The 23,401-nt window shown below is 49.7% G+C and overlaps 1 protein-coding gene across 1 annotated transcript in view; it reads right to left on the minus strand.

Annotated features, from left to right (window-relative positions):
- Window positions 1-19,695, minus strand: part of LOC120953946 (GTPase-activating protein) — a 28,825-nt gene extending 9,130 nt beyond the window's left edge. Inside the window, exons 1-3 of the mRNA XM_040374399.2 lie at window positions 18,401-19,695; window positions 1,420-3,572; window positions 353-603 (exon numbers count right to left, since the gene is read on the minus strand). Coding sequence (XP_040230333.2) covers window positions 353-603; window positions 1,420-3,572; window positions 18,401-18,455 — 2,459 coding nt within the window. The 5' untranslated portion in view covers window positions 18,456-19,695. The remainder of the gene's footprint in view (window positions 1-352; window positions 604-1,419; window positions 3,573-18,400) is intronic.
- Between the last annotated feature and the right edge of the window lie 3,706 nt (window positions 19,696-23,401).

The following is a 23,401-nucleotide window of genomic DNA, read 5'->3' on the forward strand; positions in this document are numbered from 1 at the left end:
GTAAAATTGTTAATGCTAAACCAAACGCTAAACCACGTGCCAACGAAACGGTACGAGCAGTGGAACAGTGAGAGAAAGTGTACGGCCGGCAGTGGGACACATTCAGGCACAAAATGAAGGACTTGTGGAAGTTGAGTACTTGACATGAGAACACGGAGCAAATGATGCTGATGAGGAACTAGGAGTGTGGTATTAATAAAAGCCGGTTAAGGGGAAAAGGTTAAAAGGCACAAGAGGGGAACACATTAGTGCAACATCACACTATGGGAGGGACCAGTGGACCACAAGGACAGGGTTTGGGGGCGGGGGAATGAGCCCTTCTCTGCAGGGCATGAGCTTGCCGGACACTTACCCTTCCTTCAGCACCACCGGTTCCAGGGCGCTCGATAGCCCGTCGCCGCTGTCGCCGGTGGCACCGACGGTGGAAATCACCTCGAGGAAGTGCTTGATCGCTTCGACGTGCTGCTCGGTGCAAAACTTCTTGTACAGCTGCTCGGTGTACTTCTCCTTGCACGGGTGCTGTGCCGATCGCGAACTGACCAGGTTGCCCATCGATTGTATCGTTTTAGAGATCAGCGTTAAGGTGCGATTTATCTGGTCGTCCTGTTGTGAGAAGAAAAGAAAAGGGAAGCCATTAATTGCGGGGCACCAGGCACGTGGGGAGTTAGTGGAGGTGATTTGCGCTGCAGTGCACCATCGCATTTCATTTCTAAATCATCCGGTCACAAATCTACCGACGGAAACGGCAGCTGCTGTTTTTTTTTTTTGGCAGAATTTAAAAACGTCTTATCGCCACATTTAATGGCCCCGGCGGAATGGGCTTCGGGTGCGCATGCCCTGAGCAGCGGCGGGCAGGGATGCGCCAACGCTTTATTCATTCACAAATGGCAAAGGTTTGCAGCGCTCATAAACAGGAGTGTCGTCTTATCGAGCCGAAACGCAACCCGCAACGCAAGTAACGGACAGAGGCATCAATGAAAACCGAACAAGCACACTTGGTGAGCTGTGTGTGTCTGAGCGCAAAAAGCGTGCGCTTGATAAGATAAGATGTTTAATCCTCTCGTACCCGGCGAATGAATGTCTACCGCATGTAGAGTTTTCGCACCCCGTTCGCGTATCTTGAGCCAGCGGTCGCTTCGCATGGGCACGGGCAACACCTAAAATAGGCTCCACAAACGTGTCCAGACCGCGTGTAACTATATTTTGCCGGTGACGTCAAAAAAGTCCAATCGAACCGACGAGATAATCGCACCATGAGAAACAGGAAGTTTGCGAGTTTATCAGTCCAAAAATAGATGGCAACCGGAGATTGATAATACGCAGTAATGATTTATGTCTATGAGAAACCTATGATAACAAAAGAAAAAACGTGCACGCACAATCACCAAAAAAACAACTACCACAGCCTAACATACTTACCCCCGGTTCGGTCGTCAGATCAAACAGCTTCGGCCCGAGGATGGCCGGTGCGAAGAAGCGCAGAAAGATAAACCCCGACACGACCGAGTAGCGCACCTCCTTGTTCTGCGGGAAGTACTTGGCCGCACACTCGCGCAGATTGTGGAAGATCTCGCACAGTATCGCCGGGCACTTGACCGCACTCTGCGTGATCGCCTCGAACACCTTGCCGACGTAGTCCTGCAGGTTGTGCAGGTTGCCCTCGATCGCGCCGACGTCCTTCACCCGGGACGGATCGATTTCGCACGGCTTCCGCTCGGCAAAGATCTGCTCCACGATCGGGCGCAGCGTCGCGTGCAGATAGTGCAGCCCCGACAGCCGCATCGCCTCGTCCATCATCTTCGACACGAGCGTGTTGCCGCGGAAGATGGTGGTCGGATCGGTGAGTTTGGAAATTTCGTGATCGGCCAGCGCCTTTATCATCGGCGCAATCACGTTGGTGTGGGTGAACAGGCGCACGAGCGGCTGCGCCACCTCCGTCTTGTTGTGGCTAATCTCGCCGAGTATGTGGACCGCGCTGGCCGTGATCGGTTTCTGCTCGATCGACTGTATCAGCACGTTGTACAGCTGGTCGTAGGTCGCGAGCGGAAACACGTGGTCGGAGGTGTAGTTTAGCTTGAGCCGCAGCGACCCGAGCGAATTGTCGCACGACAGCCGGGTGCCGGGCGGGGTCGCGCACGTCCGCATCGGCCGCGACTGGCTGGTGCGGGGCTGCAGAAAGTACCAGGCGCTCGGCTGGACCGCATTCTGCTGCTGCTTCCCCCGCACCGGGATGCGGATCTCGCCCAGAAACACGTCGTCGCCAATGCCCGGGCTGGCGTGCTTGAAGCTAATGACGACCTCGCACAGGTCCGCACCGCCGAGCGGCATCACCGTGTACATGTTGTTGCTATCACTTTTCGCCGAGTCGCCCCCGCACGTATCGATGCACAGATCGAAGCAGAACGTTTCGTCGAACGACGGGTTGATCGTCTTCTTCCGCACCTTCGTCCGCTTGGTGATGGTCTTTTTGTTCGAGTAGTGCGCCGCCACGACCGCGTACGGATCGCAGAGCCCGTTCTTGCGCGCCAGCTCCACACACTCGGTCAGCTTGATTTTGATCTGGCTGCTGTAAGCACCACCGCCAACGCCACCACCACCTCCACCAACGCCACCGCCACTACCAACGGACGACAGCAGTCCACCGGAACCGTGCCCGTGCCCTAGCTCGCCATTGCCGTTGGTGTAAAGCGACAGCAGCAGCGGGGACGTGTGGGTAGGGTCGAACAGCTTCAGCAGGGGCGCTATTTGGCCCGCACCGCCACCACCACCACCACCACCACCGACGCTGCCATCCACCGCACCGCCGAGGAGTGTGTGCGTGTTGTTGCTGCCACCCTTGGTCGGGTAAAATAACTTTAGGTTTGTACTATTCACAGCACTGTTTAGCTGTACCGCCATCAGCGCATGGTTGGACGACGGGTTGGGCGAGTGGGAAGGAGGCGGATGCTGGTAGGGAAGGATACCACCGTTCTCCTTCGACTCACCACCACCACCGACCCCGGACGCGCTATGCAGATGATGGTGAAGAAGATTGTGCTGGTTTAGATGGTTTTGGTGAAGAAGAAGCTGTTGCTGCTGCTGCTGTTGCTGCTGCTGCTGCTGCTGCTGCTGGTGCAATCGGGACAGCGTGGTCGGCTGGGTCAGATACCGGTAGTCCTCGAACTCGCCGGTATGCTGCTTCAGGTTGCCCACACCGTCATCGATGCTGATCAGCAGATGGGCCATGCCCTGCACCTCCGAGTCCTCGTCGACCGGCCGCAGCGGGAACCAGTGATCCTTGTGATTGTACTGATGCAGATCCTCGCGCCGGATCGCGATCTTGCCGTACGGTTTGTCCTGCTTCAGGTGCCGGTCCCGGTCCCACACGTACACGGACAGGTAGCGAAACGGGCGCGGTATCTCGAACTGGTACTCCTCGCCAAAGAACGGCGACAGCGTCCGCTCGATCGTGGGCGTCCGGCATATTTCCTCCTGGTCGAGTGCGATCGTGCAGTAGACGTCCCGGTTTTCTTTGGACGACGTGGTGGTACCACTGCCATTGCTGCTGCGTCCTACGAGACTTTTCGCTTCGCCTGTCAAAGAATGAAAGAGAGAGAGAGAGAGTGTGTGTATGAGCACATTGTAGTGTACCATATAACAAGGTTTTATATGCAATGAGAATAAATTAAAGGCAAACAATTATAATGCCCTTAAGCGCAAATTCTGCTTCACTTCGAGAGCTTCGCACACCGTTGCCATTTACTGCGCTAAACTCCGTCTTTTTTCAAATTTCGACAGTTGATATTCTCAACACGTGCAGCAGCACCTAGTAGCAACGGCAGCGCAACCATTCACGCCACACCTCGCCACCGGGAAGCCTCCGGAAACAGAGAGACATTCAAATGACATTGCAAGAACACGCCGATGATGGTGGTGGTGCTGTGTTTGTGTGTTTTACCCTCCTGTCCTTAAATTGAACCACAACGGACACCGTTTTGTACGTCTCTGTATCGTGTGTGTACGTAATGTGTAAACCACGCTGGCGTGATGACTGTGTGCAAGCCAACTTATTCTCGTTGCGGATATGGGAAATTGATAAGGCCAATGCCGGCACGGTTACAGCACGCGACGACGACGACGATGACGAGGACAATGCGGGACGGAAACGAAAACCTTAGCAGACCCGCAGGCGACGACGCTCTGCTTCGTTGCGCGCCACCCGACTGCGCTGTCCTATAGGAATCGCGCACGCGAATGTGTGATGTCATTCTCTATTCCTCTACGAATGGGGCACACACACACGCGGGAGTTAGACGGAAGTTTGACACACTTTGTAGTGGTGGTTGTGACACGGTGGCAAATGCAATCCTATTGGGCGATTCGCTATTCGCTTCCGAATGGATTCAGCACGTGTTCGCGCATTAGCAACAAAGTGAATCATATTAATGCATGAAGTAGGAGTGTAGTCCCCGTGCGCTTACTGCGCTACACTCCATAGCCGTTTTCACGCAAAACCGACCCTTCCCTTATAGTTAGTTACTTGACAGGGCCACCATATTCTAGCAACTGATCGAACGAAGCAAAGGAAGCATGTTGAGGAGAATTCCACCATACCACAGGGGAAAAAGGTCACCCCCCAACGGGAGATATAGACTACATTATCCAGGATGGGGGGTGGAGAGGAAAGGTCCTCTAACGAGTTGTGAATGATTGATATCGGCAAACGAAGGGGGGCCCGATGTCCGCGCGTCTCACTGCGTTATGAATGAAGTACGGGCGCCCACCGCACTGCCACCATATCTCTGTTACACGTTTTGATTCAAAGAAAGTGTCGACCATCCTTCCACTCCCCCAAACGGGTGGGTGGGTGGGTCTTTGCGCATGTCACACGGTTCTGTCCGCAGGTATACCATGCTTGGGGGGGGGGGGGGGGGGGGCGGTTTGCCAAGTGGCTGCAAATAGCAGTATAGCGAAACACGGTTAATGGCCTGCGATGGGCGACAAGAAAAGCGCCAACACGACGTGTGAGTGTATTCGCGCGTGTGTGTGTAGCTCAATGCGATTGACAATAATTGACAATAAATGAAGTCATCCGGCAGGGCGGGCCGGGCCGGCGGGCGGTTGGGTGGGCGTAGGGCTACCCAAACACCCGCGCAAACCCGCGACACCCGCGCCCGCAGCTGTTGGTGGTAGGTTGACATCCATCCACCCATCGCATCGTAATGGATTCCTTCTTGCCGGTCCCCGATCGGTTGCGCGTTGAATGTGTTTTCTTGGGAGTGCCGCAGGTCGCTTGATCTCCCCTTCTCTTTTTCTCTCACTCTCTCTCTCTCTCTCACACACATTCTCTCTTCAATCTGCTGTCAATTTTAATCTCCATTCATAACGAAAGGTTCGCCCCCTCCACAACCACCCACGCCACACGGATTGGAGAGCGTGTTTCGATCGATTTTGACATCAATTCACTGCATATGTGTGTGTGTGTGGAGCGCGAATGTAACCAACAAAAAAAAATCGCGTCAGTATCATCGAAGCGTTACACTTCACGGCGAAGTGGCGATTGAGGGAGTTGAGGTGATCCCCGGAGAAATAGTCTGCTTCGACTCCTGTCCTGTTTCTTGTGGAGAGGGATGGGTGGTGGTGATTTTACTTTTATGTTGGCGTGTTGTTGGTGTTTGGTGGTTAATGTAGTCGTGTCCACATCGTTTTGAAGGACTTTTGTAGGATGTTTGCTGCTCTAAGCGGTTTGGTGAGGCACAAACGCGCGCGCACACACACACACACATGTTTGTGACAGTTTGCTTCCTTTAAAAGGTCAAACTAACGTGCGTTAGCTTGTTGCGGTTAATGTTGCGGCTGACACGTTCAAGGGCGAAATGCGTGTTCCGCAACGGTGGGTTCAACATAGCTAAACATTACACACAGATAGTTAAGCAAAAACAAGCAGCTTTTAGGCTCCGATAAACCAACTTTCCCTTCGCCATGTACGGCTTCTTCTTCTGGCATGCGCGTTGCAAGTAAACTCATTTTAAGCAGCTGATTAAGAAAACTCCGACCCCATCAATGAAACAAATGCCAAACCGGGTACAAGCACACACATCGTTGCGCTGTGTCGTCTACCAGTTTAATGTATTACTTTTCACACCACCAACGGCACGATGTAGCGCGAAGGGGGCACACGATGACCTTGTGGGACCAACCAGCCACCAGACCAAGCGCACGCACTGCGCTTCGTTACCATCGCGGATTATGCACACACACACAAAAAAGGCTATGAAACTGAAACCCCCAAAAAGAGGGGGGAAAAGAAGGAGATAGCATAGGAAAAGACTCTCACAGGGGGAAATTAGAAAACAAATCCACACTAAAGTCAAACACACACACACGCTCGTGAAGAGTGTAAGTGCTATCATGAATGAATGAATGAACAGGTTGTTTTGAACAGGTATAAGGGTTTTTGATGCAACGTGTGTGTGTGTGTGTTTCTGTGCGCCAAAAAGCTTAAAACGTGCCAAGCAAACGCTAAACACGATCGTGCCTTTCTTTCAAAAGTGCGATCCATTTTGCCTATTTTCCCATCGCCCATCAACCCATCTCACACTCTTGTTTCATGCACGTGTTTCATGTAATGAGCCAACATGGAAATGATCAACAAAAAATTGTCAAAAAGAAGATTTATGGAGAAAAAGAGAGAGAAGGAAGGGAATGCTGCCTGCCTGGTTCACACGACAAATCGAATTCAAAACCCTAAAACTTGCTACACTCCTTCGAAACGCTTTTTTTGCTGTTGCCCATTTTGGCACGTCTGTCTCCCGACTGGCTAGCGCAGCAAGGGCCTTTTGCACGGGAGGAGGAAGGTGTTTCAGTGTGTGTTTTACTAACGAAAAAAAAAAGAAAAAAGAAAAATCCACCCCTCTGTTTCACGCTCGCTTGCCACTGGCACAAAAAACGCTGGTCCGGGGTTTTTGGTGAATGAAACTCATTAACAGCTACATGCGACAAACGCTACTACACACACACACACACACACACACACACACACACACCTCCGATAGTACTCCCACCATCGAAACCGTTGCTCCTCGCCTTTGTCTACACCCTTGAAGCCTTTGCAAGAGCCGGGTTCCTATTTAAATTACACAACTGAACATACACAACACCTCCCACCACCCGTCGTCCGTGGCACTTTCTGGGCAGTGGCATTCAAATTAACTTGAAATGTCTTGACAAGCACACACACACACACACCATCCACCCATCAACCATGCTCGATTGCAGGCGCGTCTCCCCGCGAGCTTATCGGACCGGAAGTGATGAATAACACCGCCTCCCCATGCCTCCTCGCGGAGCGAGAAGATCGAGGGCTATGCGACAACGGTCAATAGACAAGTGGCTCCTCGATAGATAGTGGCGTGACGACGGCCGGTTGAGTGTGTGTGTGTGTGTGTGTGTGCTTGATGCAAAAGGGGCCAAACCGGGTGGCAAAGCGCCATCACCATACATGCCCACCCCACCAACCAAAATCAAGATGATGCAACGCGATCAGTTCCGCTACGAAGAGGATGCGCTCGACATAACCCCCACCCCCTTCTCACCCCCTTGCAACTGGACCCAGAACGATTGATTATATTTGTTTGTTTTTTTTTGTTGTTTGTGTGGCTCATTCTCAACCGAGGCAAACCAGAGAGCAGAAGCTTCGTTTGATAATGTTTTTAATTTGCTTTTGATACATTTCACACATTTTGATACGCACGTCATACGTTACTATTTGCAAGAATGGTTTTAATTATGTCAACCACACATTCTCAAACAAACAAAACATTGGGAACGATCGCCAGGAGACAGAGAGAGAGGCCGTGCACTGCCCAATCAGTCAACAACTACTCAACACGAATACGCAACGTTCAGGTGAGTGAATCACGAGCGGGCGCGGCTGACAGTAAGGGGACACACGCGGCCATGCAAACACAGTCATCGAAATGGAAGAAAAACTAAAACACCAACCCAATTACTGGCTGGCTGGTTGGTGCAACCGGAGACTCTCGGATACGTTCATTAGAAAATATTGAACATACAAAAAAACAAAAATCAAGAAAATCCAACATGTGGACCAAACTACTTGCTGCTCTCCGGTTACTCTACTAGAAGAGGCCGCGCGACGTTGTGGACCTCCGAATGGGGGGGAGGCACAGTTACTGCTGCAGCTAGGGCACTACACGGTACACCGCCTCGAGTAGGCCTGGCACAGTTCGGGTGTACAGGCACGTAGAAGGAAGTGCCGCGCCGATTGTGTATCAAATTACCAACGAGGCGGCGGCGGTGGCAGCAGTCCGGCTTGGCCCCCGGCTTCCTTTGGCTGCGTTAATTTGTGTGTGATGGTGGTGGTGGGCCTTTTTCCTGTTGCAGTGCAGTTTGTGCATCGTTGTTGCTTGTTTTTTTTTATCTCAGTTCATCTTACTGAGAAGCCCAAGAAGCTTACAGATCCGGATGGTTGGTTTTTTCCTTCTTTTCGTTCGTATGTGTCGGCTGCCCACGACGACGATGTCTACCACTGGCGACGGGAATGAGTCAGATCAACAAAAAATGAGTAAAGAATGAATAGAACACACACACACATACTCACACGCACAGACAGACAGACATATGCGTGTGCCATTAGAACAGTTATCGTGATAAATTCTTCCGTTTTTTTTTTAAATAAATATTGTTCGAGAGCTTGCCATCAACCGTTTGAAGAGACAGGGATGAATCATGGCCACCAAGTAGTGTGGCACTTGGGCAGCTGGTAGTCGAGGGCTGGAGTAGCTAGTGAGCTATTTTTTTCAATATTGATTTTCCGCTTATTATGAACTGTACTCGACCGCGCAAAAAGGTAAATGCGGACGCGCCACCAAATGCACAGCAATACAGTAATAAATACAAATATGTTACCGATTTCTTTGGCAAAGCACCACAAAACAACAGTAATTATAAATCATTAAACAAACGTATCAAATTAACCGTTAAATGGTAACATCCACAGTCGAAAAAGAAAGAAAAAAACACTTCTCTACTACACCAACATCGTTTGCAGTTCCTTTCGTTCCTTTCCGGTCCCTCCGGTGGCCTGGCTGGAGGCTCACGTTTAAGGGAAATGACGATAAATGGAACCACAATTATCGTGTTTACGCTACACCTATATCCACCCCCGTCCCACAACCTTGCTCACATCCCTGACCACATCGGAGTGTGCGTGCTTTTTTGTTTTGTTTTGTGTTTACTGATTGCACATTTGCCCTAGAGTCAGTAGTCTCCTCGCAAGAGGAAGGAAGCGGTTCCTTTCGTTCCGATTTCTTTGCTGCAGCTACTGCTGCTTTTCTTCCTGGTTGGAGCGAGGAACATTAACGGCTGAGTGGAACGGCGACCTTTTCAGTAGGCAAAACATTTACGGTCAAATGGGGCCAGTACTACACACACGGTGGTCATTCATCATTAAGAATGCCAATTTGTGTTACGGGGTGTAGAATCAACGTTTAGCAACGAGCAGGTGATTTGTTAAGAAATGTAGTTTTTTTTTGCAATTTAAATGGTTGGATGAACAACAGACGGTTTAACCGGCGATCTAAAAAAAGCCTAGCATTTGTGAGTTCAAATGGTATCTGGAATGACCTTCAGTTCAGTAACGAGGAGTTAATGTATGTTTGAATAAGTAGCATAAAAATGAAGCCCAACCTTTGCTACATATAAATTAGGTCAATGTAACCGGATGATCATCAACGAAAAGAAGAAGAAGAAGAAGAAGAAGAAAACACATTGCTCAAGTAAGTGACATTCTTCCAAACCGACCCATCTGTGTGCCGTACTCGCGCGCGCGCTCTCTCAACTTGAACGGACAGACGCGTTCGCTAAGAACGTGTGAGGTTAGCCACCTCACAGCACCCCGCGGCATCGATGATCGGGGACAGCAGAAGCCGCAGCAGCAGCAGCATGCAGGCATGTCTCATCGTGTCTAAGGCGCAGAGCGCTCTCGCACACCACCCGACACACACACGCACACACCACCACCATGGGAGATAAAGTAATTTCCTGACCGATAAGTGGGCGCGCACATGCACACACGACACAGCCGAGGAAACTACCATCATCCTCCGCTCTATCTCTCCTTAAACCCCTTCCCCCCCCTTCCCGCCCATCGCCAAACACAGGCCGCTGGGCCTCATCATCAGCCATTATCAACCCACGTTTGTATCAGCAACACTTCCGGCCGCCGTCCACACGACAGACACACACACACACACAGTGCGCTGCCACAGCGGTTGTTGCTGTTGTTGGGTAATATATTGGTGATTTTTGTTTTGTCTCTGGCCGTTGGTATTAGATTGAGCTGGCCGCCCAGGCCCTTTCCCATGCACCCAGGGCAGGGCTCTCTTCGCGTGCGCAACGGCGCTTGGGTTCTCGGCTCGGATGGACTTCGGTTGGACATCGGTATGTGTGTGTGTGTGTGTGTGGATGTTTATCGTTGTAATGACCAGCCGGAAATGACACTCTCTGCTGCTGCTGCTTGGCATCCGCACACACACACACACACACTTGCGGTCATCTTTTGTAGATTGTGCGGGGTGGTGGACTCTTCAACCCATTCCTGGCACTGGCAGGAATGTTGACGTAGGCGGTGGCAATAATAGAAGTAGCAAATGTGCCGCTTCCTTCCTGCGAGGGATCAAACGAGGGCCACCGTCGTCACACTGACGTTGTAAACACGGACGGGGGGTGTGGCATTCAGTCCCCCGGCCGGCGCAACAAAGTAAAACCCCTCACAGGTGTGGCACTCTTCAGCGAACGACACTGGACTGCCATACCATACCAGCGTTGTGTTTTGGTGGATGGCTCTTATCGACGACACATTAGAATTCCAATAGATTACAGATTTGTTTCCGATGCCCCCCTTGTACCACACATACACACACCCCACGGCTGGCTTTCTGAAGTCAAGAAGAGCCAAGCAGTGTCGCAACCAAAAACAACGCCAACCCCAAACACACACACAAGCAAAGCTCATTTCCTCGCCCGCTCGCGCAAACAACTTCCGCCCGCGGGATTGACGCTTTTGCGTAATGTGTGCGCGGCGATCGATTTCAAGCACGGAGGCGTTAGTGCGCGCATTAGCGACCCTGCCGCCGGGCGATGGGAAAGCCAATCAATTCCTCGAAGAAAAAAAAAGAAACCCGCTCAACTTTGCTCTTACGTACGGCGCGCGGCCAACCTTTTCCGTGGGCTGCGCGCCCCGCACCAAAAGGCGACATCGTGGATGTTGACGGCGATTTGGATGACGACGCTGGTGGTGGTGTTGATCATGCACACGACGATTATGTGCGTGGGTGTGTGTCCGCCATCCGAAGCACAATCAATCGTTACGAAACTTGCGTGAGACCAGCCGCAACACCAGCCATCTGGTGCAACTTTAATTTGGATAGTGTTTTAAAGGGAAAGGGCACGTGCAATACAAACTTCAGCAAACACGGAGAGAGAGAGAGAGAGAGGGTGTGTGTGTGTTGGAGACATTTTAATTTCGCACTCATTACAAATGGGTGAAAGTGATCCGGGAGGAGCATCCACCGACATCTCCCAGCCATCACCGTCAGATCCCATCCCGTCGCGTCGCGATCATCGCTGCCATGGATCGCGTGTTGCTGTCGTTCCCCGTCGATCTGTCCCGATCAAGCAGGTTCCCCCCTTCCCGCACACACACACACACACATTTTACGCACCCCAGCAGCAGCTCTTGGGACGTGCCATCGCTGGACAATGATGATGATGATGGTGATGAAAATCGATGACATCGGGTGGCCCTCAAGAGGAAGTGAAGCAAAGAAGAAAGAAGAAAAAAAACTTTCGAAAAATTGAAAGTTTCTTGCTGTACTGCAGCAGGAGAAGAAGGGAGGCGTGTTGCTCACAGCTCTCGTGGGATGAACGATGGTCCCCGCCGCCGAAGCCGCCGCCATTCACACATCTGGACGACGGCGGAGCCTTCTGGCAAACAAATCGGGATCGACCTTCCCCAACAGGCCCCCCAATATCTCCACTGCCCCCACAAGGAAAGGGGTGCACCGCTGAAAGGCAACACCAAAACGCCGTATCTTCCGAGGGCCCTTTTGAATGAGAATAATCCCCTCATATGCGCGGATAGGTTGGTGAACAGTGTCGTCCTACGGGTGGAGCTTCCAAACAATGCAAACAGCTCGTAATCTTGGTTCGAGTTCCCTAAAATTTTGGAATCTGTATTACTGGTTGGTTAAAATAAATCAATTTTGAAACTACCACCTACGTTTTGTAGTCTTTTTGTGGATGGAATATAGGAAAGGAAGACTTTCTCGGAGATTGTTCAAATTTGACGATAAGTGGTCCCTTAAAGTGTCACATGTGCGCATAAAACAGCTTTTAGCATAGTTGTTACACCTTATTTTTGTAATAGTTCACTCCGAACAACTCCTTGCCGCCAACCGTGTTGCAACATCGCCCAGCTGACAAGCGCAACAAATAGCAAACCACCAGATTAGAGACACTGGGTTCGTGTCTGTTCGGGCCGCTAGTTATTGATTAGTTTTCCCACGTGAATCGACTAACGCCAACGAGACACACACACACAGTGCGCCTGATAAATTATGCATTCGCAAATGAGAAACGCCTTTGCCAAGCGGCAAGGTCCATGCGTATGTGCGATGGTGTGCTTGACAAGCTCGCGAAAATGCGTTACCATGGGTAACGCCAATTGGATTGCCTCTCCGTTAGGCGTGTGCGACTTCAGCCCAGATTGCGATCATCATATAATCGTCCTACGCGTACCCGATCAACAACAAGGTGCAGCAGAGCACAGGACAGTTCTTCCGCCCCGGTTCCGATATTTCGGACCCACGACGACCATAGGTGGTGTTGTGGTGTGTGTGCGTACTACCCATCAACCCGGTTGTATGTGCTAATTAAACCATTAAAGGTAAGGCACGTACAGCTGGTTTCTGGGGATCGAACGCTGGGAGCTCATTTACGCCACGGAGCTGGAGGGGGGGCCTGGAACGGAGCAATCCGTACGAACATTAAAAGAAAATCGGTAACGCAACTAGCAGCAGCGGCAGCAGCACAAAATAGCACACAGCTAGCCCCCCCCCCTCGGCATGTTGAGAAAATGGCCGTAAAAGCTCACCCGCGTTTGGTGCCGCGTCCTGTATATCCAGGTCACCGTAAGGGTACGGGCTGTTACTGATTGACAGCCGGCCGACCGTGCACCGGGTGATCGAGACCCCCCTTCCCCCCCACACGCCACGCCAATGTGGTGCTTCAAAAGTAGTTTCTTCTACTTCTTCAGTTTTTGCTCACAGTTCACGGGTAATGATATGGTGTGGGGTCGGGGGACGACCTAGTGGTAGACTTCTTTTTTTTTTGCGCAAAGGAATAGCAGCACACACCACCAACGGTTAGAAAGTGCACGCAGCAATAAAAATTGAGCTTAAAAATTCACATTTAATATGCCGGGGCAATAATTGCTCCATTTTTGGTGGGGGGTTTTATGGTCGAATTGTAGGCACTATAGGCACAGTCCAACTTATTCAATCACCTCGATTCGGTGGTGGTGAGTTTGGAAAGCTGCGGCAATTTTTTTTTCGATCATTCATTAAGGCTCTCTCTCTCTGTTTATGGCTGTAATTAGCCTTTAAAATACCTCTTTTTTGCACAACTTTAGTCAACAGATGGTGCTGTAAGTGACGATGAGTAATGCTGCAAATAATAATGGTAGAAGTATATTCTCACACAAAAGTCATGTGCGTGTCTAGGGGGGGAAGCGACAACAAAGCTTCGATTCGATTGGCATCATAAATTCGATGATGAATCATCGGCGAAAAGTGTCCGTACAAGGCATGGCCATGGGACCACCACACACAGGCCAACAATGGCGCGGTTGGTTGGTTTCGATCAGTCTGGCATATGCACATTTGGCCGGCGCGAGGAGGATCGAGGGGAAACGCGGTGCGCTAAAAGTCGTGCGCTTAAACTTTACCATTGGCGCGGCGTGTTAGTCTTTGTGTGAGTCACATTTTCGTTGCTATTCTTGCTACTGCTTGCTGCTGCTAGTTTGTTCACCGGCCAGGCTAAACAAGCAAGCAGAGTCGTTCCGCCCAGTCGGTCGGCTCTTTAAAAGGGAGTAGTAGGCAGGCGGATGAGGAGATGAGGATGATGGCGTATGGTCAACGGGGGCCACCCCCCGCCTAATGAGCGTTTCCTGTCTCGAAGCGAATGATCTAAGCCGTTAGCGATCGCACGTAGGAAAAAAACAATGTAACCGATTGTTGGAAGCTCAGCTCAAGCCCAGCAGTACATGTTTTGTTTTTTTTTTGTTTTTTGGTTTTTGTAAAAAAAGCCCATTAAACATTGCTGATATAAAAATGGCCAACTGATTGTTTTCTTATTTTTTACAACCATTATGGGAAGGAAAATAATCAATAATTCAGTAAGTTCATCTGTTGTTGTTGTTATCAAGGACATAAAATATTAGAAAGAACTTTTTTGTGTTTTGTTCCTTCCATTTTGTTGCCATTTCCGTACGATCTCTGCCGTACATCTATCCCCCCACCCGACTCGCCAAAGGCCTTCGCTGGGCTGGCCGGTTGTTGCTGGCACACAAAAAATGGCACGTGGCTATTTTTGGTTTTAATTAGAACGAAAGCCTTTTTTATTGTTGGCGCTACTCGAATCCGCTGCCCTGAGCCTGTGAGCGTTTTGTACTGATAAGACAAGAAATGAATGATTAAATTGACTACTGATTGAATGCAAAAGAAAGAAAGAAAGAAGAAAAAACGGTGCAATGTTGATTCGAGCACTTCCCGGCAGCCCTTTCCCCAGAGCAGACAAACAAAATCACACAAGAAAAAGGGTGCAACAAAGATGCGCACCGACTGCTAGAAACAATTGAATTGTGACGCGCCCCGTGTGACGCGTGTTTGGGGATGGATTTCACCCTCGCCAAAGCACAAAGCAAAGGGGAACGGATGGACGGTGGTGGTGGTGTGTGGGATGCTGATGATGATGGTGTCGTCGGATGGGTTTGTGGTTGACGTCACACCGGGGCAGAACCGTGGCGCACAGTGCGCCACAAGCGAAACGCGAATCAGCGCCGTCGGTGCCGTGCTCATCAACGTCAATTAACATCTCTCGCAGCCAATTTGCCACTTTCTATTTCATTGGGATTAATTACGAGGCGAGGCAACGGCACAACACGGTGTGGTGTTCCGTCCTGCCGTCCCCCGTTTGTTTACAATGCTCTGCACACACACAGTCACCGTCGTCTCGGAGTGACCACAGGCGAGCGGTGGCGCGAGAGTTGGGGCACAGGAAATGACGAGAGGCGGCGAGAGCAGCACAATAGGCAGAGGTTGTTGTCGGAGGAGAAGGCCGGGGCGCCAACATACAACACAAGCGCGCAATAAAAATGATGGCAAATGTTGGGGAAAAGAATACACGAAGAAGACCCAGGAAAGTGTCATTGTTAGTTGGTCACTTTCTTCATCGCGAAGGGGAATGGGGAGGTTCGTTTTCCCTCCGCTGCGGTTACACGCAGCAAACAAACAAACAAACAAAAACAATAGAGTGTCGCCGAAGCTTTCTACCAAGAACACATCATAAAGCATAAATAAGTCATAAGTCTCTGTGGGCGGGACGGCAAATTTGCTTCAAAATCTCGTTAGCATTTCATGAGCTGGTGCAGCAAAAAACGATTTAAAAAGACAAAGATACGAAGTTAATTAATTAAATGCACCTCCGTGTTTTTCACTTTCAACTGAAGAAAGTGGGCCCCCGCCGTCCCCGGCCCCAAGTGGAAAGTGGCAGTGAATAGTTGCAAGGCAAAGGGGTTTTCCGCCCTGGTTTTCTCCCAAGCGTCAGAAGGAGGACGAGGTTAGAGAGCTATGGTTCGGAAAAATTCCAAACCCGGAGGACAATTGCTCTTCTTCCAGATACGTGCCAGCCCCCCGAGAGGTAGGAGGGTACGGGGGTAACAGTGCACAGAGTACGGCGGGGGGGGGGGGGATTCCGTGGGAAACTGTTGCTGGGAAATGGGCCCAAAAACTATTCCATTGTGCATTGTGCATTTTCCGACCCCGAACATTCCAACCGCTGATTCTTCTCTGTTTCTTACCCATCCCTGACATGTTGATCCCAGCGCGAGAGAAAGTGAAATATGTTTATTTCACTAAGTAGTTAAATGTTTATGAAGCATTTGAAAAAAAAGTGTAACGACAGATGCAGGGGAAAACCACTTAATAAAATGAGTGAGAGTTTTCCTAGCAAAGCGCAGTTGCATGACAATACTCATGCACGGAAGCATGTACATGTCACCATTTTTTCCACACATTTATAGGACATCTTCTTCCCGCATATGTGTGTGTGTGTGTGGCTGTGCGTGGATGTGGTTTCTTCCTTCGTGAGACGCCCGTCCTTCGAGGATACGGGACCGCTTCCCACGGTCATTCGAGTCGCCGCCGGAAGTTCACCACCTGCTTTATGGCTTTGTGGTAGGGGAGGGAGGAGGGGGTTTTAAAGCAAACTTGATCCTGGTGCATTTTTTTTTTTGTTTCTGCATAAGTTTTTAGTCCACGATTTGCGGTTCTCCTTCCATTCTCTTCACACGCAAAACTACACCAACGGCAACCGAAAACAAGTGGGCAAATGTGGAACGGGTGTGGGCGAGAAGGAAGGGGAGTGTAATTAATGCATTGCATTTCTGTGTGTGTTTTTTTTTTCCTTTTCAGTTGCACTGGTTGCATTGACACTGAGACACACTATTGCGCGGGTTGCTGTGTTCTTAGGGACGACCGTGTTGGTGAATTGTATGTTTTTTTTGTGTGTTTCGATCCCCAGATTCGAGCCGTAGGCGCACGCACGAAACAAGTTTGGTTTGGAAGGCGACGATCGATCGGGTTCGAATCGGTGTGTGTGTGTGTGTGTGTGTTACACATCGCTTCTATCACGATTTGTTTCTTCGACGCACGCTGGTGCAGTATCAACATCACACACAATTCCGTCACGCGGCGGCTTCTGTTGACATTCAAATCTGTGGGACGAGGGGAGGAGGGGGGAAGAGATTGGCATTGGCTTCCCACCTTCCACACCACCTTAAAAAAACGTAACGGAGCATCCTGCCTGTGCCTTCCTACACACTCTCGCGTTCTTGTTACATTAATAGACGCGCACACACACACACATACACGTGTAAATTCACGCACACTGGGATATACGATTCTGCATGTAAAAACTCACACCACCACAAGCGAACTGAAACCACCCACCCACCCTGATCTGTACCAGCCAGCCCGCGCTCCCTCTTAACACCCACCAACGCCACCACGGACTTGCCCAGTGGAAACATTCTTTTACGCCACTGTGTCAGAACTTGGTGAATTATTTTAAACTATTTTTTGTAATATTGAACATTCACACACACAAACACGCACACATCTTCCATGCTTGCACAAAGGCCCAAATGTTGTTGATGGTACGAGCATTCCAGACAGCGCGCGTTGCTAATCACCAACTTCCGTTGCACAGAGTTTGCTTCTTCGTCTTCTTCTTCTTCTTCTTCGTAGTTCAACACAGTGCACACACCACAGCAGGCGAAGTGGAACGGGTATTGAAATCAGACCCCCCCCTCCCCCCTCTCCTCCACTCTCCCCACACCCAACACTTCCTTCACAAACCAACACACAAAACTGTTTCGATTTCCAAATAGCACTTATCCCCAAACCTACCATCCTCCCCCCCCCCCCCTCCCCACCCCTTAACACTTATGATGGGTGCGAGCAGTAACACGGGCACACACACACACACACACAAACGTGCACGCTTTTTCTTCATTCGATCGTATCAAATACATTTCAAATACACACTGAACATTACATTTTTCTCTCTCCTTCTCTCTCACTCTTTTTCTCTCTCTCTATCGACGCACTGTTTTGCTGGAGATTTTGAAGTTTTCCAGCGCGTTTAGAATCACTCACTCAAGAAGCAGAGACTGATTTGTTTAATTTCCTTTCCTAACTCGAAACCTCATACAATCCTCCTTCCCAGTCCATATCAATCCGTACCCCCCATACGACCCAACATCAACCGCCCGCAAGGGGACAGGTAAGCACAGTAGGCACAGTAAGCATAGGGATACACACAGTTGCAATCACCGTTTGCTACGACGATACTGCTTCTGGAACAAACCAATGCCGATGGGTGGGTAACGAACACAGGCCCCCTTTTTTGCGGGTCCACCACAAGCTCACACTAACCGTAACGCACAACACAACGCAAACACTAAGTAACAACCAAAAAAAAAAAAAAAAAGAACAGCGAACGGCAAAACCACCCTACAAATCACTGAACACCTCTCTCCGTGTGTGTACATACTTACCTATTTTGATCTTCAGTTGCTCCTCGACACGAACTTTACGTGTGTCGTCAGCCATATTGAATCCATAACTATGTGCTGCTGCTATGGATCGGTACGACCAGCGCGGGGTGTCGGGCGGGGACTGGCGATTGGATGTGTTGTGCGTTTTCCGTTTCTGTTCCCGAATTTCGAACGCGTTGCGGTTGCGATTTTTTCCTGCGTTGGTTGAAGATGCTGTCACCACCACTCACTTCACCATACAACCACCACCACTGTCACCTAAACGCTACCTTTCCGCTTTTGTCCTGTCAAGCGCTTGCTGCTGCTGCTGCCTGTTTGTTCGCAAAGTGTGTAGTAACACACAACACCTCTCTACACTCTTCTCACACACAGCTCAGCGAAACGCGATTCCGGTGCGTTCGAACCGCTGGCTCAACTGCTATTGATGATGTCTAGTGTGCGTGATACGTTGTCTGGCTGTCGCTGCTGTTGCTGTTGCCGTTGCCTCGTTTGGCGTTGGCGTTGCTCCGTGGCCACTGTGGGTGTGTACGTGCAATATCACACCCGTTCCTCCAGCCCGCGCGACACCGTAAAACCTTCTATACTTCCACGCACACACACGCACACACACGCACACACACACAATACTCACTGACTCACTCACACTATCGTGTGGCGCTTCGTTTCGCGCATGCTACTGCCTGCTCGCTCACTCATTCGGAGCAGCATTCATTCATTCTGCATTTCCATTCAAATTACCAGCAAACCCACACACACATACACACACAGCCATGAAACAAATCAACACACACATACACTTACGCAGCCTGGTTCCCTAGTTCGCTTTCTTCTTCCTTCTGTCGTGTGCTCTTCTTTTTCTCACTTCCTGCTTTCCATCGCTACTGCTCGGTACCGTTTCTAGTTGATTCATAAATCGGGCACCAAATCTGCTGCATAATACACACACATAGTACAGCCCAAGTTTTCTTCGCTTTCAGACTGCTCTGTGGCCTGCTACGGTCGCAATGCGCTGCTCGGCACAGCACACTTTCACTTTATTTGTGACACTGCTACCACCTTCCAGATGCTGCTGCACGGTTTCTTCACAGGTTTCTGTACAATTAAAATCACTGGTAGGCTGCTGCTGCTGCTGCCTGCCTTCCTGCCTGCCTGCTTGCCTGCCTACGAACACGAATGCGAAGCGTTCCCGTTCACACTTTGCACAAGAGTCTTGTCAAAACGACTGGAGTACACTGGTTCCAGCGCAACAAAACTGTACAGCAGCTCGCTCGCTCGTCACCTTCCGTCACAAATCCGTTTTATTCGCGTGCTCTCTCACTCTCTCTCGCGCGCGCCCGCTTACTAGCGCTGGCACACTGGGATAGAACGATGGCTGTAGATGGTAGAAATTCAATTAATTGAAATTCTTATTTTATGTAGATTTTAGTCATTTTTTATCGAAGGCATTGCAAAATATCACTTATGCAGCTTAATGAGTTTTTTTTTCTATCCAAAAACATGTGTTTTACGGTTTAAATTAACGGAAGGAACAATATGGAGACATTTTCCCACATTCATTCCAGATGTGTGTGGGTTGACGTTCCGAGATTGTGCGCGATTCGAGTTGGTCTCTCTCTCGCTCTCTACCACTCGCACGCAACCACACACACACACACACACACACGTATATACGCATCAGCTAGAGTAAAATCAAAGTATTGGTGAGCATAGTTCCATACACACGCACACACAGGTGCGCGTGCACGTACGTTCCGTTGCCTGCTGTTCGGTCGCACGCAGGATGTGTCAAAATTTATGATATTTTCATCCTGCACAGCAGACCGTGTCGATCAATTGATAGAAAATATCACTTTTAGCTGTACTGTCTGCACCGAAAGTGCGAAGCGAGAAGTGTGTCGACGCCTTACTCCCCGATCGTGGCAAGTGACCAGGTGTGTATGACAGCAAAACAAAAAAAAAACAACAACAGACCAATGAATGAATGTCTCTTACCCCCCCCCCCCCCCACTCGATTACGAAATCGTTACGGGAAACGAGCTCGATCCTAGCATCTGTGCAGATGATGTGAGGAGATGTGTGGGAGCCGAGGGGACAGAGGTTAAAATTGTGAAAGAAAAAAAATACAAATAAAAACCACACACAAACGCACGCACACAAGCACACGCATTGCACAGAAGGCGCGCAGAAGGCATTTAAATTCCGATGTTTACTCCTACTTCCCTCTTTTGCTTACCCCGCAATCCCCGCAATCGGCGGGACCTGACGCGACACGGCGACATACACTGCAGCACGGGAAAGGAAAACGAGGAAAACACAACTCGGGGCAGATACAAAAATAAACAAAAACAATCGATTTGACATAATCTGCTTCAAATCCAAACAAAACTTTCGCTTCGCGCACCGCGAAGGTCATCGGCACATTTTTCCTCGGGTTCGGTGTGTTTGCGCGAAGGTTGCGCGAAGAATGCAGCGTGCGGGGTGGCGATCATTCATTGGCAGATGGTTAATTTTGCCCACTGCACTCGGAGTTCAGTTGGGAAGACACATTTCGTTCTCGCATTTCGTTTTCACCCGTCGTCTTCGCAGTGGTGGCAGCGCAACACAATCAAAGCAAGCCGGAAGCATTAAAACACACACACAGACTCACTCACACACAGGCACACACGGTCGATTTCTGAACCTTGTCCTGCTGCAAGGGCCAGCGCGATGTAGAGAGACCTTGAAATGCGCGAGTGTACGCGACAACGTGACCAACGCGAACGGAGACTATCGGCAAGGTGTAAAAAAAGGTGCAAAAGACCAAGCTCGGTGCACGGTTGTATTCGGGCAACTTGCACAAGCAATTGCATTCGCTGCTGATTACATTTGCTTGTGTTACCTCTCTCGCTCGCTCGCTCGCTCACTGGTTGCTTCCGATCGTTTGTGTAGCCTCTTTCAAGCAGCGACTGTCGTGTTAAGTTGCTGAATTTGTTCTATCAATCACGGAACCAGCATCAGTTGCTTTTGCGCGGGGTGCCACGTGCAGCTGTAACGCTAATCTCCGGGACCATGTGTCACCCGCCGCGATGCTATGACATCCTAAGCTGCATTGTAGAAATCCCGTAAGCTTTTGCTGGCGAGCGAAAACCACGCAAAAACCAAACCCCTGGCAAGAGGCAGTGTTCAAGTGTGTGTGTGTGTGTGTGTGTGTGTGTGTGTGTGTGTGTGTGTGTGTGTGTTTCTATTTCCTCCCAGCACCTCTGCTGCCCTTGCGTTGATATACGCGCGGGGGATGATGCATTCATTCATGTAAATTCATTCATGGCAGAGCGAACGTGTTCGATTCTGCTACTTCTTCTTCTTCTTCTTCTTCTTCCGTCGCCTTCTTCTGCTTGCGATGGTTTCCGACGAACTTCTTCTCTCGCTCTAGCTAGCTCTCTCGCGCTCTGTTGCGCACCGGTGGCGCGAGATGAGCTAAATTTTGCTTCCCGCTCTCTATCGCGCTCTCTCTCTCTATCTCTCTTTTCCCCTTTCTTTCTTGCATCTATTGCGCTTCTCTTTCCCTCTCTTGCTTGATGCTTTGTTCCGGATTCGAAACGGTTCGTATGAATGAACAATGACCGCCGTACTTCCGCCCATGCCTTTGCCACTTCCGACCGAGCTCTTCGCTACTTCGCGGCATTTTCTAATTTCGGTGGTCGCTCGCCCTGCTGCGGCTAATGTTTTCTCCTACATTTTTTTCAAACACCATTACCAGGTGCCGTCTGCTGAATGGATTTATTGATTAAGAAAAATACCATGACAATCAATAAATTTCAAACACTTCCCTTGCTTGCTTTATTGCTGCATTTTATTAATTTTACTTATTATTCACAAGTGCCGGCCCGGTCATATTGCTTTCAAATTTATTGCATTTTATCATTCTCATAATTACCATTATTAATTTTTGAAAACGCTCGTCAGCTGCCTATACAGCTGTGAACCAAAGATGATCAAAAACAAAAAAAAATCATATAGTTCTCTTTGTTTTTAGTGTTTGTAGAGAGAAAAGAACAATTTCGAAACATTTCCGAAATGTCTATTATTTTGTTAAAATATTGCTCCAAATATAATATTCTTTTAGCGTTCTTTTTTTTACAAATTATAATCAATTTAAACCCAATTTGTGCAAATGTCTCTGCATCTTCAGTGAAACCCTTCCAATTACCGTTGACTTAAGTGTGTGCAATCGGATACAAAAACACATTCAAACGGTACCATCGCGTGCAAAAAAAAAAACGGCAGACCGCTGTGCTATATTCTAAGCTGATCGTCATCATCATCATCATCATCATCATCTTTACCTCTCTATCTTCATTTCCTATCCTTTTGTGCCCTTCGCCTTCTTGCGTGTGCCCATTTTCTAGGACGGGAATGAGGAGTGCGTTTTTTTTTTGTTGGTTTCGTTCGCCCAGCATCTTCCATGGCCTGCTTCGAGAACGTCACATTGCAATGGGAAGAAATGTAAGCCAGCGGAGTGCGCATATGCTTCAATTTTTATTCCCGCGCATCTCAGTGCAGCAGCAGCCGTTTCCTTCCACGTGTGTGTGTGTTGTACATTTTTTGTTAAAAGAAAAAAAATACCCAGCGTCACAATACAGAGCGCAGGGGTACAAGACGAACGGGCAGACACGATAGACACGGACGGATATTTTAGATGCGCGCCAGGCTGTTGCCACCGTGTGCGATGCTTAAAGGTAGCGACACTACTTCCGGACCCACGCGCAGCCATTCCAACCATTCGCTCTGTGTATGTGTCATTCCCGGCCGATTTCCCACGCTTGCGCCCAAGCGTACCAAGCCGATCCAACCGACAGCTCTATTTGCTTCCCTCCCCTTCCTCTCCTTCCATCCGCAGTCCCCCCCCCCCCCCCCTAAACCAACCGTGGCGTGCATGGGTTCGTGCGTGCGTGCATTACTGTGGTGCGTGGAGAAGCGTTGGAGAAATTCAAATAAGGCTCCGTTTGTCGACCGTTGGTTTTG

Source organism: Anopheles coluzzii, chromosome 2 (assembly GCF_943734685.1).
Source record: "Anopheles coluzzii chromosome 2, AcolN3, whole genome shotgun sequence".
Taxonomy (NCBI): domain Eukaryota; kingdom Metazoa; phylum Arthropoda; class Insecta; order Diptera; family Culicidae; genus Anopheles; species Anopheles coluzzii.